The sequence below is a fragment of the Megalops cyprinoides genome, chromosome 11 (assembly GCF_013368585.1).
Source record: "Megalops cyprinoides isolate fMegCyp1 chromosome 11, fMegCyp1.pri, whole genome shotgun sequence".
In the NCBI taxonomy this organism is placed as follows: Eukaryota; Metazoa; Chordata; class Actinopteri; order Elopiformes; family Megalopidae; genus Megalops; species Megalops cyprinoides.
In genome coordinates, this window is record NC_050593.1 from 19,798,452 (window position 1) to 19,814,991 (window position 16,540).

Genomic DNA, 16,540 nt, shown 5'->3' on the forward strand with positions numbered 1-16,540 from the left:
GAGATGCAGTCTAAAGAGCTGGGTCTCGGAGCCATAGATTAATAGTACAGGTTAAGATGAACCTGTTGTGACATGTTTCAAATGCAGGCCTAAAGTAGAACAAGCTCTGACGTGGAGAGGATGATTATGTAACTGACTGTGAATTTAAATTAGTGGTTCTCTTACCTATTCATGCTTCCCATGATCATCGCACGCCTAGTTAGTACCACCTCTTAACCTTTTGGCAGACCTTTCTTCGTTTTTGGCAATGAGACCTCATTGTGGTTGCCGTGTGACATGATGATGCAGGTCGCCAGGACATTTTTACCAAAGTGATGACTTTCACAGTGAAAGCTACAGAGGTTGTTCAGTGGCCTCATGGAAAAGTGCGCTGGGTTGTTAGTATTCTAAGCATGTAAAGAGCCGCACTGACGCTTTTTATTAATGCACCCATCCAGGAGTGCCTTGCAAAGGTGCCTTAGACTGAAATATTTGTAAAAATAAAAATTGTTATGGCAAAGCATTGTTAGATACTTTAGATCTAAAGAAAATCTGAGCTGTCTGTGAATCTCCATCTCTCACTTTATCTCTGGGTGTTGTAGCTCTTGTTTGAAATACAAATGTAAAACCTTCTGTTCCAAAATGAAGAGCGTGCGAAGGATTTAGTGTCACAAGCTGTATAATGTTTTGGTTGAGAAGTACACTGCAAGAGTACAAGATAACCTTACTGAAATCTGAGAATCCATTATTCATAATCATAAGGGCATTCACATAAGGTATTGTTTTCGTCTCTTAAATTTTACTTTCAAGAGCAGTCACATTCAAAATTAAAATTAAAATGATGATGAATTACTAAGCACCTTACAATGTGCGAGGCAGGCTAAGGTAATGCCATCTTTAAAATATATAACCTGCTTCCACTGTGGTCGATTGATATTTTCCATTGAAGAATCTGCTGCTAATCTTGTATTTGGGATGACTTAATTCAGCTTGTTGTAGACAAAACCTCTCTGAAGATGTGGAAACTATTCATTCTCAGTTCAGTGCACTTTGTCCTCAACCTTGAGCCAAGAACTTCAGCCAGTGTTTCCTCCTTTTATTTATTTATTTTTTCTTTGATTTCATTGCTCAAAGTTAAGGACAAAGTGCATTTCAGGGTTCAAAACAAACCCAATCTCTGTGTGAGGCAAAGGTGTGGTCACTGTGGTAATTGTATTAAAAATGCAGAGCATTCACGCGATCTGAATGCCGGGCCTCCTCCCGGTCTGCAGTCTGTAATATGTGTTTCCAAGGCGTTGCCCAGCAGTCGAGTTGCAGGCACAGGGTCTGACACAGAGCCACTGCAGACCGCACTTCATCCATCTCACTGCACGCATTCCCACAATGCCCCCTTTCACTGACACGAGGAAGTAGTACATGCTTCTCCCACAACACAGCCATACACTCGTGTGGGCAGTTTGTGTTCGCCAGTCACTTGTCACTTTGGAGTAGGTGTATGAAACGCCACGTGTCACCTTGTAAGAACGCAGTTTTGTGGCCTTGCTAGGCACTGGCAAGGAGTCGAAAAACAAACACGCATGTCACTCAAGAGTGTAGCCTTCATTTCCTGTTCTTTTCACCCTCTCTCAAGCAAGGCAAGCTTCAAATGTTCCTGAAGCGACTCCAAGCCCAAGGAGAGTAAAAGGATTCCGTTGTCCTTTTTTTTTTTCTCTGAATCCTCTAAAAAAAGTAGTCAAAACTAGTCATTTCCTCCTCTACCGTAATATTGAACTAAAGCTAATTAGGAGTATTGGCTCTGGCACGGTGCTGGATCCCAGGCATTCTGGGGAAGCCATTAATCTGATAATCACCTGCCAGTCTCAAGGATGTTTTCATCCCAAAGTTGTAAAGGGAAAATTGATGCTTTGCTTCTTCTGGAAAATGATGTCACGTCAAAGGAGAGATCTGAATTTAGTACAGGGGTGACAAAATCAACCATTGCAGATGTCACATTTAATGTGCAGAGGAAAAAAAGATGTTTGCCATTTTATTGCGAATTGGAGTGTGCTTTTGTCAGTTTCTCGGTCTTACAACAAGAGGAATCTGTGGCAGCTTCACCAAGGCTGTAGTTACGGGAGTGAAAATGTGAAAAGACTTGGTGCTTCTCCAGCGACTCAGCCAAGTAGCTTGAGTCAGACAGCCATGTGGGGAAGTGATCATCCCAAGATGTTTATTTTATTTACTCAGCCAGAAAACAGACCTCAGAACATAGTACACCCTTGGCCAGTTTTTACTGTGGTAGGTTTTATTCCTCAGGCTCTTCTTTTTGTAGTGCAGGTGTTCCAAATAATGTGACATTGTGTGCCCTTCAAAGTATGGAGAACATGCTAATAAGTGTGAGAACTATGAGGAATGATGGTTGTATTCCACTGCTTATTTGCTCATCAGATGCTCTGGCATAGATTTTATGTAAATTACTTCATACATTACATTTTTCCTTAATCAGTTCAGGTCAAGCACCGTTTTTTGCTTGAAGCTTATCATAGTGTCACACCTGGAATTTGAACCTGTAACCTGTAATGCTCTGCTTCTAGTTTCCTAACTATAGTGCTACACTGCTTCAACTGCCTGAGACATCTGAAATATGGCTTGATAAAACAGATTTTTTTTATATACATATAGAGGTATGTTGCAGGGTACTTTGGCTACAGGTTGTCATAGATCAGATGTGTATTTATAGGTTTAAATCAGTTGTTAGGAATGGAATAGATAAGCACAGCTGGTATTTTTTCCCCTGATGCAAATATTACACATTTCTTAGATAAGTAGAGAAGATGGATATAGTCTGTGCATAATTCTGATCTTGTTTTTCCTACAGATGACACCAAAGGTAAACGTCAGAGAAAAATCCTGTATAAAACACAGAATTATCTCAATCTCTATGCTGCAGATGGCCTCAGGACACTTTGCATTGCCAAAAAGGTAATTAAGAAATGTAGAGGCAAGGTTCTAGCACCAAGGTTCACGCTGGGCTGAAACATAGAGGGAACTCAATGTCAGATTGTGATTATACATACCTGAACTCATCTCCACATTAATACCATCTATCTCAGATTTCATTTGCTATTGATGTATATGATGTATAAACAGTTGAAAAAGTAAAAAAAAAAGCCTAATCCAGTCTCTAATTGCAGTTATTCCTTGTACGTTTCCCACAGCTTGGAGTAAAAGATCACATGAAAATCACCCTTCCAATGTGGTGGTCTCAGTGACTCAGCTTCAAGCTGTGCTTTTTTGTCACACTGTTAATTTATGCTCTGCTGTTCATCGTTCTCCACCGCCAAAACTCATTATATCCGTATTTTTGCTTTTCTCATGCAAAGCCCCATTGCCATCTGATGTGAGAAAATATTTTCTCAAGGTCTCACATAAATTCATATACCAGTTGCTACTGTTTTTTATGTGTTGGAAAGGCCTTGTATCGGAGTTTGGAAACTCATCTGAAAGTTTCTAGTTCTCTGACTTTGTATGTATCTCACTGTAGCTTCATCTGTGTGTTTTCTGTCAGATTCTGAGTAAAGAAGAATATGCAGGCTGGCTGAAAAGCCACTTAGAGGCAGAAACTGCCATTCAGGGAAGAGAAGAGCTGCTGTTTGAGTCTGCCTTAAGACTGGAAACAAACCTCCATCTTTTAGGTAAGAACAGTCCTTTCGTAGGTAAACATTTCCACAGAGTCACAGCTTATTTACACACAGTCCCATGGTTTGTGCGTTCAAATCATCAGACAGTGACCCTTCGAAAAGAAACTATGATTTCAGATGCTCAGAAGTACACATCGGTAGACACATTTGGAAACTGTCTCTTGGAAGAGATATAAGAAATGAAATGTAATCAACAGATGGCTAACTGGCAATTTTCTATAGCTACTAATGTTGTACTGTAGCTACTAACTATAGTCTTTTGTGTTGTTTGTTCTGTTCCATTAATATACATGAATCTTCATTGCACAACATGCAAAAAAATATCAAAATCAGTCATTTTTACAATATCTTACTGACTAAATGATACAGGATAGTATCTCTAAAATCAGGGTTGAATAGTTCTTGAAAACACACAGCATGTTTTCAACACTTTTACACTTTAGGCCTAGTCATAGCTGTTACATAGCTGGTATATTGACTTAAAATTTTACAAACTGCGGTGTCTCGGGTGCTTAATAGATAATAATTGTTGTTGCAGGTACTGGTAATCTAGGAGTTAATTTCTAGCATGTCTGAAATTCTATTTACCACAGTTTACCATAGTTTATTTTCAATGTCTGTTTTTTGTGAGATGCTGTTTAGCTCTCCTAAGCAGAAAGAGATGCAAGAATATACATAAAATATATTAAAACATAGCATAAAATATTAGAGAACCCACACTCTTTTATATTGTTCCAAAATATTGAAATTAAATTCAAACACCAGTTAAATGTACTTCAGATGATTAGCTGAAATACAGTAAATAAGTTTCTTAGAGATACCAAGGTCCAAAGACTTTCAGCTTATTCTGGGTGCTGAAATTGAATGTTTGTGTGCATCCGTGTATCTATTGTGTACAAAGGGGCCACTGGTATTGAAGACAGGCTGCAGGACGGCGTGCCTGAAACCATTGCATCCCTGCGGAAAGCTGGGCTGCAGATCTGGGTGCTGACTGGAGACAAGCAGGAGACAGCAATCAACATTGCTTACGCCTGCAGGCTACTGGATCCTGAAGAGGAGATCATCACCCTCAATGCAGAAACGCAGGTAAATGTGGCCGAGCACACCTGTGTTTTTTCTTCAGCATATTTCATTTATCAGTACAGTATCAATATACAGTATGTGTTCCATAGAGATCAAAGTGTCTAAGAGTACATGGTGTATAGTTACAGTATAAATTTTCAGTATAGGTCTTGTACAGAATTGTGTGTATGATCCAAGCTGACTGTAATTATGCCATTTGCATTTTTGATTTGTTTCATGTTGAGTTTCCTTTTTGTGACATTGTGTTTGTGCATCTTACATATTTACCATTGTCAACACCTTGAAAACAGGGTCTGCTAAAAAATATATTTGGACAATGTGTCATGAAAACAGTCCATCTGTGTATTTATGTTTAGGAAGTTAGTTCACCATTTACTTATGCTGATACATTGCAATGGAAAGAACACTTGAGTGATGAGGACAAGGCCCAGCAGGGTAGCTTTGAACAGAGATCAGTCAGCTTGGCACTTTAATTTAGCGGCCAGCTTTTTATTTATTTACTGACTTATTTATTTAGAAACTTGTACAAGATAAACTCCTTGAGATGGAACATTTTTTGAGGGAGGTCCTGTGAGACAGAAAAATGAAAACATAAATTGTAAATCATCTCAAGTGCAAATCATATCAACCATGGTTATGCAGTAAATCGCGTGACGATTCTCAGACTGTCGACCCTGACCCCTGTCTCTCTCTGACCCAGGAAGCGTGTGCTGTGCTGCTGGAAGAGAGTCTACACTACATCCAGTCCAAATTCCTCTGTAACTTCTCAGAGCACACTGCCAGGGCCTTCCGTGACGACTTTGCGGCCTTCGAGGTCCACCCCTCCTCCTCCTCCCCCGCCTCCACGCCCTCCGCCTCATTGGTCCATCGGCTAGGCCTGGTTATTGATGGGAGGACCTTGGCCTATGCCCTGGACAAGAGCCTGGAGGACAAGTTCCTGGCGGTGGCACGTAGCTGCCGGTCTGTGCTGTGCTGCCGCTCGACACCCCTGCAGAAGAGCATGGTGGTGAAGCTGGTGCGGAACAAGCTGAAGGTCATGACCCTGGCCATAGGTGCGTGCTCGTGTTCAGTTCACATCAGAGCTGAGGTGCATAGGCCATGTGTGAAAGTAAAAAGTATTCTGTTCTAGGGGCTGCTGGCCTGGCTCCAGGGTAGCTCCTGAGATAGTCTTGAGGGAAGCAAATCCAGAGTCGTAAACATGAACTTTGACAAAGTTCAGTCCTTTTTTGACGAGTGTTAAGCCAAGACACACCACACCAACTTTTTTCTGGTTGCAACTTGATCATCTCCAGGCTAGTAACCAAACATAGAAAGCATCTTTAATTTCCCCAAAAGGCTTCTCCATTTTTTTCCACTTTTCCATAGGTGTGGTACATTTCCATCTCTTCAATCTTACATTGTGCAAATGAGAATAAAATACCCTGTGTGGGTGGATGAGATGATTTATAACAGTGGCATGCATCATTCTGGCTTGACACCAAGGGGCTTGTGACAAGAGCTCTGAAATGCAAATCAATTTAAAAATGTTGCATACAGAAAAGATTTGTATGTGATGCAATTTATGTGTAGTGGATGGTAATTTTTTTCTTTTGCATCCCAAATTGGATTCTAATATCAATCTTTCTAGATAAAACCAGCTAAAAGTAATTTCTGAGGTGTGACAGGGAAGGACACCCCACACTAACCTGGAGGATTGAGTTTTTCAAGGTACAGGGGTATTCTCTTCCTAATTGCCCCAGCCACACCTCCTTGCACAGGGAACCTGAAGCACTTATTTCAGCTGCTACGCAAGCATGAAAAGAAGTTATTTTAGGCCACAAAGGAACCTTGATTATTTTTTTTCCTTCATCTTTTTTTAATGTGGTGTTCAGTGGGCTGCTGGCTCAGCAAATGAGAAATGACCGTGCCACTCTTAAACAAATGGAAAATAAAACAAAGGCAAAAGAAAGTGGTCCGATCTTGAAGGGTGCTGATTGGTTGTTTTTGTATTGAGAAAACCATACAAGTCACAGACACTCAAAACAATGCTATTTATTGCCCTCCTACAACAGTGTGAAGTTGCATACAAACCACTTCTTTAAGTTCAGGAGAGCTATAGCAATGCCTAACATTGCTGAGTGCTGCACATGTAAGGTGGAAGAGTGATGTTAAGTATGAAATGTAGTCTTACAGGAACATGAGCCAGTCTACATGTTACTTTGTAGTCTGTACCATACCCAATAGAGTCCCTTCCACAGCCCTTCTCAAGGCACAATGACTGATGTAAGTAGATATTTCCTAAAACAGTTCAGGGTAATTTATCTTGGTCAAGAGTGTAACAGCAGTCTCATAACTATGGTTTGATATGAAAACTTTTATGATACAAGTCTAACCCCATGGCCATTATGCCACATTGTCATCCTTTTGCTCATTATTTCAACGAATTTAATTTCACCTCGTAGTGGCTGTCAAAAAGGACACTTTGACTTTTTTTCAATGTTTGAAGTACAGAAATGGACAATTGCTCTTCGCTGGGGTTGTTTGTCTTTGTTGTCAAACTTAGGGTACTGATTTGTCTGTGCCTCGTTTTGTGACATCTTGTTACAGGTTTAAAAAATGACTGTAAAGCTGACTTTATTCATTGTGTGTGGTGGTTCTAAAAGATTAAGGCAGAATAAGATCATGGAGGTCAGCTGGTGATTCGAATCAGAGCTGTGATACTTTCCCAGAGCAGACATCATTGATTCCATGAATTTCTTTTGTCGAGTATAGCAAAACAGGAGGTGCGTGTTGTGGCTGAAGCTGGCAATTCTCTGAAAGCAATTGAGGACATGACCACTGGATTGTTTCAGAATCTTAAAGAAACTAGAGGGCCACATATCCCTGACAAATCCCCTGTTCTGTTTTCAGAGAAATATCTTCCATTTACCTGAAGCATGACAGCTTGAGTTCTTTGGATGTTGAGACTCCCCCTGAGCAGCTCTGCTGAACATGACCTCAGTAGATTAACGTGATCTTACATTCGGCATCACCGTAGCCACAGCAGATGCTCAAGCAGGACTAGCAATTGTTCTTAGTATCATCATGTCCATCCTGAAATGTACAAGTCAGCTCAAGCCTTTAGTAATTTTGAAAATTGTTGTTCACGGCACACTGAGCTCGTTGCTTACCAGACTGTCAGAGTTAGAGAGCTGATGTGAATGCGGCGTTATGACTTGCATTATTTCGTCCCTCCCTTTCTAGTGGCTGATTGTGCTTTCTTTGTGCACTGTAGCTACAGTTCTGCTGATGAGGATTTTTTTTTTACGGTCTTCATTGCTGTATCTGCACTTATCCCGTATGACTTTAGAGAAGTGGGGGCTGAAGGCATTTTTCCTGTGTTTTGCATCGTTCCCTAGGTGATGGGGCTAACGACGTCAGCATGATCCAGGTAGCCGATGTGGGAGTCGGGATCTCTGGACAGGAGGGCATGCAGGTAAGTTGCTGAGGCAGAACATGAAACTGCAAAGGGCAGAGAGGTGAGTGGGGGAGGGCAAGACGGGGAGGGAGTATTAGAAAAGGGAGGGAGTCATATTGGATAAAATAAAGCAATAGAGCAATAAAGCAATAGAGAAAACAAGAATCTGGGTCTGCATAGGTTTGTGTGGTGAAATTCAGAAGTGTGAGCAAGCACCTGATCATGTGCTGCAGAAGATGACATCACCCCTTAGACCCACAACGATTGCACGATTAGTCCTCTGAGTTGGGGACCTTAAGAATTAATCGTGCCTGTTGGCATGCATGCAGATGGCAAGGGCAGCTGTTCTAAACACAGCAGACCTGCTCCTGTTACACCTGCTTCGTCATGCCTCATCACACAGAGCAGGCCACATCTTGTCCGGCTGCAGTGTTTGAAGCATGAAGCAGTCAAAAAGCCCTCAGGGGTCCCAACTGTACACAGGAAAATCCACCGGCTCTTCAAACACAGCGTATGCCGGCGTTTGGAGCAAAAGTGGGGGATTGTGGGTTGTTCTGGCCCTGTCTCAACACAGGAGCTCTATTAAATAATGAGGTCTCAACAGCAAGGGGAGCACTACTAACAGCCGACACCAATCCGCATACACGTGGATGGAGAGGTGATCATGCATGTCAATGAGCAGAGCCCCCAATTAACCCCCCATGCAAGAAGCTGCAGCAGGCACAGTGCCGCACATCTGCTAAAGACTGAGCTTCCTGTGCTTAAACGTGCCCTCAATTAATTAAAAGTTTACAAATGAAAGTTTTTCAAATTTGAGCTAAATGGGTCTGCTGTCTTTCATGAGACAGTCCACAGTATGCTGAGCTGCAGTGTCTTTACCTGAGCTCTTACAGGAGCAATATTATGAATGAGCTCCTCTACTGTTAATTGTTTATTCAGGTTTTCAGAATGCATCCCCTTTTACTGAACCTCCGCATAATATTTTACTCCCTCTCACTGTTGTCTTTACAGTATTGTAAAATGTTTTCTGTAATTTCACTTCATTGTCACCAAAAGATAAGATAATGACAGTAGTTAAGGGCTCCTGATGTCAAATGAAATTAAATTAATTCTGAGATAATCTGAATATTGAAAGGTGATTCAGAGCTACATTATGATATAGAGCTCTTATCATTGATGCATGTTTATACTGCCTAACAGGACCATGGAAGGTCATCTTTCTGAAGGCTTACCAATGTTCTGCACCATTCACCCTTTTTGCATTTGAAGTAAATATCCACATGTTGTACAGGGAAATGAGCAGATCACAGCTGGTAGTGGTAAATATCACAGTAGATAAAAATCTTTCCACTTGTTTTGAAGGCTGTGATGGCCAGCGACTTCACCATCCCACGGTTTCAGTACCTGCAGAAGCTTCTGCTGGTCCATGGGCACTGGTGCTACTCCCGTCTGGCCAACATGATCCTCTATTTCTTCTACAAGAATGCTGTGAGTAATTGACAAAAGGTTGTATTATTTAAAAAAAAGTTAAGAGATTTATTCACGTACTTTATTGTCATCTGAAAACATCTCAATAACTGCATCAACTTCCCATTGTATGGAAGGTAATAGAAATGTCTGCAACATCACAAAAGCCTCAAAAAACCATGCTCCAGTAAGGTATTAAAGGTTAGGCATAGGATCAAGCAACCCATGAGCAGCATTCATTGTGTTTAGAGACAGAGTGAGTTATTGTAAATGTAAGTTACTATCTGCCTGGAAGATGATGCAAGACACATTTTCAATGACAGCCTGTGTGACTAGCGCTTAGTAAAGCAAAATTGGAGGCCTTAAAGATGTTCTGGAATACTTCCAGGGTTGTTTTTCCCAATGTTGGTTGTTTTCAAACTTATATTTAGAGATTGTCCCTAAATAGACAACACTACATGCTGTAATTTGTTAACTTGGTGATGTAGATAAATGTTTGCTTCTCTTGCACAAAGCCTTAATATTTAATGAAGATTTAATGAAGTCTTTAAAATTTAATGAAGATGCACACCTTGTAAGAAAATAATCCATTATGTACGGCATGGATAGACTTGATTTTTTATTTTGTGAATGTTACAATTTAATGCAATCTTGTTTTCACTGGTTTCATCATCACAGATGTTTGTGGCCCTCATCTTCTGGTATCAGTTCTACTCTGGGTTCTCGGGATCAGCCATGATTGACCAGTGGTATCTTATCTTCTTCAACCTGATGTTCTCTGCATTCCCTCAACTCATCACTGGCACCCTGGACAAAGATGTGTCGGCAGAGACCCTCCAAGACCTACCTCAACTCTATATGAATGGGCAGAACTCAGAGGTACCTGCCACAGGAGCTCTGTGTGTGTCTGTGCCCGGACTTATGTGTGTGTGCTCTATGTAAATACTTCTTCAGAATTTCTACGACTAATATCTTGCAGTATACATTTATCCTGAATTGAAACACTTCCTCGTCCTCTCTCCCGCTGTGTCCTCCCCTTATTTCTGATGAGGACCTGATTTCACATTTTGGACTGTAGAATGTAGACTATAGTCATATTTGCCCCAGTGCAGCTTTAGTTACAGTGGAAGATGTGTCAAAACAGAGGATTTACATCTTCTGTGAATTCCCTGTCTGTAACTGTAACAGTAGTGGTGGTGCTGACACACCACATGTGTTTTGAATTCAGGGAGTGGTGCGAGGTAGGTCTTCTGTCTCTACCTCCGCACCCCCTACCCAGGCAGTTCTTTCATTCCCATTACGTGTAATTGTGTGGAAGTTTTATGTCAGGGTATGTGTTAGCTGAAGAAAGTTATACTGGGCTATAACATATCTTGTGTAATAGTGATAACATGCTCATGCTTCTGACATGATTGAGCGCTAAGTATGGAAAAAACAGAGCCAAATGAAGATGCTCAAATTTATGGCCATGGTGGTGCTATTATATATTGTATAATATGGTTTTCAATATTGTCTCTGAAAATTACAATTTTTCTTTGGGTATGGAGAATTGTATATTTATTATGAGAGCATTTCATGCACACTGTATCTTAGGCATTGCGTTTTGAGATTCTGTTCATTGTCAGGTAGAATTGCCTGAGAAAAGCTGGGATGTCTTTTCTTTTTCAGGAATACAAGCCATACATGTTCTGGATGAATATGATTGATGCCTTCTACCAAAGCCTTGTCTGCTTCTTCATTCCTTATTTTGTGAGTTTGCTTTTTATCTCTTCATGTTTTCTTCATGACTATGGTTCCCTCCTGACTCTGGTCTGTCTCCACTCTCTCCCTGTCCCAGGCCTATGCAGACTCTGATGTGGACTTGTTTACATGGGGAACTCCCATTACCACTCTGGCCCTCTTCACCATCCTGCTGCATCTGGGCATTGAGACCAAAACATGGGTAAGAGTCAAAGAAGCACCACATGCAGTCTAAAGTGAAGCTGGGGGGCGGTGACTTTGGTCAGAGAACACAACGTCTTCAGCTTAGATTACCTTTGATTTGATATTGGTTTTGCAATATACTTGTATGAAGTATAAGATGAGTAAAGGATATGACATCAGCAGGTACAGAGAAACCTGGTTTCTTAGACAAAGGTGTGCCTACATAGATTGATGTAAAAGTCAACACCTTTTTTTATTTCTGGTTATTTCACATGAGAGGTCATGTGTGAATGTTAGCTAAACATCTAGCTGATGCTGCCTATTTCCCTGACAGCCCTGAAGAAAGAGTAAGTGTAGGGTGAGTGTAACATGTCCTGCTGAAAAGGACATGTTAGTGTTGATATGTAGGATCTGTTTGAAAATGAAGAGAGGAAACATGAAGAAAAAACAAAAACAACAGCATAGCAAATGGTGTTAATGGTCCTTGAAATAATACATTAAATCAATACTCAAGAAAATACTCTTTTTGAGGAAGGTGTGCTTAGATGCTTAGATGAATCTGTCCATGACTGGATAAGAACCTTGTGTACCATTTTAACAGATGAACATGGGGTAAAGCATGTTGAAATAAAGAATAAAGACCCTGCTATTCTCAGCAAGGGAAACTGCTGGAATTTATATTTGTGAGGCCGAGTGATCCTAGATGCCCATCTGCACTAATTTGTTAGAAGTTCAGCAATTGGAGCTTTAAACGGTGGTGCATGTTAAGCAGTGGGATTGAACTGTTTAGGCTACATTTTCACCAAAATCAATAAGGCGGGTCTCACCAGGTAGCTAGCTAGACAGTTAAAAAGTGTGTTCAAGTGTGTTATTTAATAAGATAGGTACATTGTGGTGTCTGATTTTATTTAACACTTTTTCAAACGTTATAAGTTGGGGAAGTGGAGAATATATAATGCGGCAAAACAAGAAAATAAATTCCTGGCTTTGGTGTTGTATGAAAATAACCTTCATCGGTCCATGCCTCAGGGCCGCCTCATGCCACCCTGTTGTTGTTTATTTTCATAAAGCACCTCATGTCGTCATAGTTTTTCCCTTAAATATTCCATGAGTAAGTGTAAATTTAGATTTTAATGCATATTTTACTACTTCGGTTTTTAAAATGTGTTTATATAGGCCTGCATTGCTACACACTGTCCTTTCACTTTTCACATCTTTACATAACTATTTATTACTCTGGATATTTATTGAGGCAATTCAGGTTAGCTACCTTGAACTACATGAACTGCATACCTTCCTACCATTCTTAAGGCTGCTCCCATTTCTGACTATGGGCCCACAGTGATGGAACTTATTCTATCTAAGAAATGTTTCTGCCATCAGCTTCTGTGGTAATGCCTTTAAATGGTTTACTTTGTTCCACTTTAACAATATTGTAATTATGTAAGGAACATAAAGCAACACATTTTTTTTCATAACGTCCACATAGTTACTAGCAGAGTGTGGAGCCTTAATGATTTTCCCAAACCATCTCCACCGCATTGTGTTTTATAACCATTTTAACAGAAACACAGTGCTACACATGAGTTTATCGCCATGCGTTCTTTCCTAACCGATAAGTGTTCCCTCTGTTCCTGCTGTCCTTGATCTGATGGCCTCCTCTGCAAAGAAGGTCTTATTTATCGCAGAAGGCTACGTAAGTGTCAGTTTATAACACTAGACATGCACACGAATGTATTCCCAGCATGCTTAGGGAAAATACATGATGACTGGTGCCCTGGTAGGAAAACCAGCAGGAACAGCCCAAGGTAAATCAAATGGACCATGCTGATTTATTCCCTGTTAAGCATGTATTCTGTTGTGTGTCAGAAAAAACTGTGCTCTCCTCACTTATGCTGGGGCATGGTGAATTAACCAGCAACTTGTTTTTAGTGTCACTGGCATGTTGTGGAAATGGTATGGTTTATGCAGTCCTGATTGGGTCCTGAATCCCCACTGATTGGGGATTTGTGATTCCCTCCCCACAGACCTGGTTGAACTGGGCCTCGATTGTCTTCAGTATTACCCTGTTCTTCACTGTGGCTCTGTGTTATAATGCATCCTGCCCCACCTGCTACTCGCCCTCCAACCCTTACTGGACCATGCAGAGGCTGCTGGGAGATCCACTGTTCTACCTGCTGTGTGTCATCACTCCTGTGGTTGCCCTGCTGCCCAGGTGAGTAGCAGCAGTACATCAGGGCTACTGAACTGTAGGTGATGCTGCCTGCTGGTCCTGAATATGCTGTCTGTTACTGTACATTAACTAGTTCCTCAAAACATAGGAGGGAAGCTAAATTGTCAACACAATTGCTGGTTGAATAATTGCTACTTTGTGCCTATGGGCACCAAATGGGGAAAAAACCAAGTACACACCATAAGTGTAACATACAGTGGATATAAAATGCTAAATTGCCTATATTAGTGTATTTTTCCTGACATTCACAATCAGGTACTTGCAAAAGTAGTCATTTTATCTTGCTGGTGTGTGCTTGCATCTCTACAAATGTTCAATTTTCAAAGTAAAAAAGGATCATTAAAAGTATTTTTTATTGTGCAAATACATTCATTTATTAAAATGCAGCTTCATCCCAGGCATCTGTGCTTTATGGAGGTGGCTGCTGGCGAGATACAACTCAGTTTTGTCAGTAAAATTCTACTTTTTTAACTGGATTTAAAGGTCAGCAGGTCTTCCATGTAATCCACAGTTTGTCTGGGACACATAAAACAAACGCTTGTAAATTGCATTGTTTAAAAAGTATTGTTAAACCAATAAATTAAGTGGTACCACATAACTCTAGTATGCATAGGTTAACTCATGTTTTTCATATCCAAAATAAAAATGTTTCCATTTTTTTCTTTATCTATAACTGTATTTATCCATGGAGCTAAACCTTTATACAGAACATAGATAAAAAATTTTAGCAGAGTAAAATTGGAAATCCAGGGTTGGTTTCAAGGTCATGGATGTTGTCATTTAAGGTTAAGACGGGTCTGCACAAACTTAGTTTAGGTTTTTATAAACACTCTAAACATGCTAATCTGTACATCAGTGTTTTCCTTGGAATTCAAGTCACACTACAGTAAAATTACAGTGGTTAGTGTAATCTTTGAAAGCTTGTGGTCAGCCACAACGTATTTCTTTTGGAATTTTTACTGCCTTTTTGTATTAGTGACATGTTTAATTCCATAAAATCCTAATTTTTCATGCAGCTTGATGCCACTTCAGGGTGAGTTGAATACTTGAAAATAAACCATTTGTATGGATATTATTATCTTTGATTTACAGATTACCAGATGAATGCCTTTTCTAATCACAGCATGCACACATATATAAATAAGCCTCCATTTTCATATACTTTATGCAGTATTACAGTTATTTGATTATTCTTATTACACACAGTTGAGCTCTGAATTGTTAATATTAAATAATAACAGGCAAAAATGTGGAATGAAATTATTACACTGGTTTCACAAACTGTTGGCAAGTAGTAGCATGTTGAAACCATGTTGGTTTTTTTTCTTTTTTTTTTGTCCAATGTTCAAAATTTAAAAGCTGTTTTCTTTCTTCTGTTTTCAAGTCAGATCTGTAATTGTTTTTGTTTAGGAAAAACAAATTTAGTCCTTGGATGTTACCATGAGGTAATATTAAGTTTAACTAAGGTTACCATAAGGTAATATTGTTTTTTTCAGCTTCAAAATTTTATATTTGTAAGGACCTGAATGTAAAAAGAGCCTGAGGATACTGCAGACCTCCAGGACCAAGGCAAAGCAGACCTATTGAAATGTGCTTGCATAAGAATATGAGAATATGCGATTATATATTGAAACATCCTCAGGCTCTGAAAATTTAGAGTAACAACGGAAGGCTGTCCCAAATAGGTGCTTTCAGGTTTACATTGTAGTAAAAGCCATAGTTTATTGAAATATAGCTGAGCTTTGATGTTGGGGCCAATAAGCCTTTTGGGTCTTTCTGTCGCACTGTTGTCTTTAGTGTTTTTCATGATATATCTGATCTGGCTGCACTCTCCTTTCCTCAGATATTTCTACCGGGCGTGTCAGGGCTCTCTGTTCCCCAGTCCAGTTCAAGCAGGGCGGCAGCTGGACAAGCTCTCCCTAGAATCCCGCAGGAGCATCCTCAGCCAAGGGAACTTCAAAATAGAGTCGCCGTTTGGTCCCAAGCTTCCCTCGTACTCTTTCTCCAGGCCCTTTCCAAAGGATTACAATCACAGGGCTGAAGAGTCCCACCCCTGCAAGAAGTGGGACAGTCCCAAAGGCCCAAAGCAAGTAATAGACAGGGGACAGGTTTGCAGGCTGAGGTTGGACAATCCGCCGCGGGCAACAGAAAAGAAGGAGGGGGGTCCCAACCATAGTGCCCCTTCTGCCTCGGAGGCAAACACCCAGCCTGAAGAGCCTCCTGAGCCCGTGGAGGACAGCGTCCTACCCAACCCAGTCTTAAACCCTTCTGACTTGAGTCCTGTAAACTGGGTGACGTCTACCCCTCTTACCCAGCAAGACTGCGTGCCTTTGATGGAAACACCTCCGATTGGCCGCTCCCCTCCCAGCACCCCAAACAGACTGAACTGTGAGGAGGTGGAGGGGTGCAGACCACAGCTCTGCTCAGAAGCGGGCAGGCCAAACAGGGCCCACGCCTCAGACTCTACCAAAGAGGGCTCCCTAAAAACAACACTATTGTGATATTTTGAAATGATTTTCAAATTCAAATTTGCACGTTAGTTGTATCAAACTCTGTCTTTCGGGAGGATTATTTTATAAAGCTACAAATAGGTACTATATATATATATATTTTATGTTAAAAGTAAAAAGTATTTTTGAGAGTTAGAAAGCTTATGCAACTGGATAGAGTAGAGGAAGAATGTGTTTCTGAGGAAATGTAGATGTTTTATCAAGTGGTCTTCTGCTCTCAGTTTATTTG

The 16,540-nt window shown here is 40.6% G+C and overlaps 1 protein-coding gene across 1 annotated transcript in view; it reads left to right on the top strand.

The window, feature by feature from the left end:
* The window catches only part of atp10a (ATPase phospholipid transporting 10A), a 59,956-nt gene extending 43,654 nt beyond the window's left edge, over nucleotides 1-16,302 (top strand). The window contains exons 11-21 of the mRNA XM_036540855.1: nucleotides 2,837-2,940; nucleotides 3,527-3,653; nucleotides 4,561-4,745; nucleotides 5,443-5,794; nucleotides 8,120-8,196; nucleotides 9,541-9,666; nucleotides 10,324-10,524; nucleotides 11,314-11,394; nucleotides 11,483-11,587; nucleotides 13,596-13,783; nucleotides 15,645-16,302. Of these exons, the coding sequence (XP_036396748.1) occupies nucleotides 2,837-2,940; nucleotides 3,527-3,653; nucleotides 4,561-4,745; nucleotides 5,443-5,794; nucleotides 8,120-8,196; nucleotides 9,541-9,666; nucleotides 10,324-10,524; nucleotides 11,314-11,394; nucleotides 11,483-11,587; nucleotides 13,596-13,783; nucleotides 15,645-16,302 (2,204 nt within the window). The remainder of the gene's footprint in view (nucleotides 1-2,836; nucleotides 2,941-3,526; nucleotides 3,654-4,560; nucleotides 4,746-5,442; nucleotides 5,795-8,119; nucleotides 8,197-9,540; nucleotides 9,667-10,323; nucleotides 10,525-11,313; nucleotides 11,395-11,482; nucleotides 11,588-13,595; nucleotides 13,784-15,644) is intronic.
* Nucleotides 16,303-16,540: the final 238 nt, after the last annotated feature.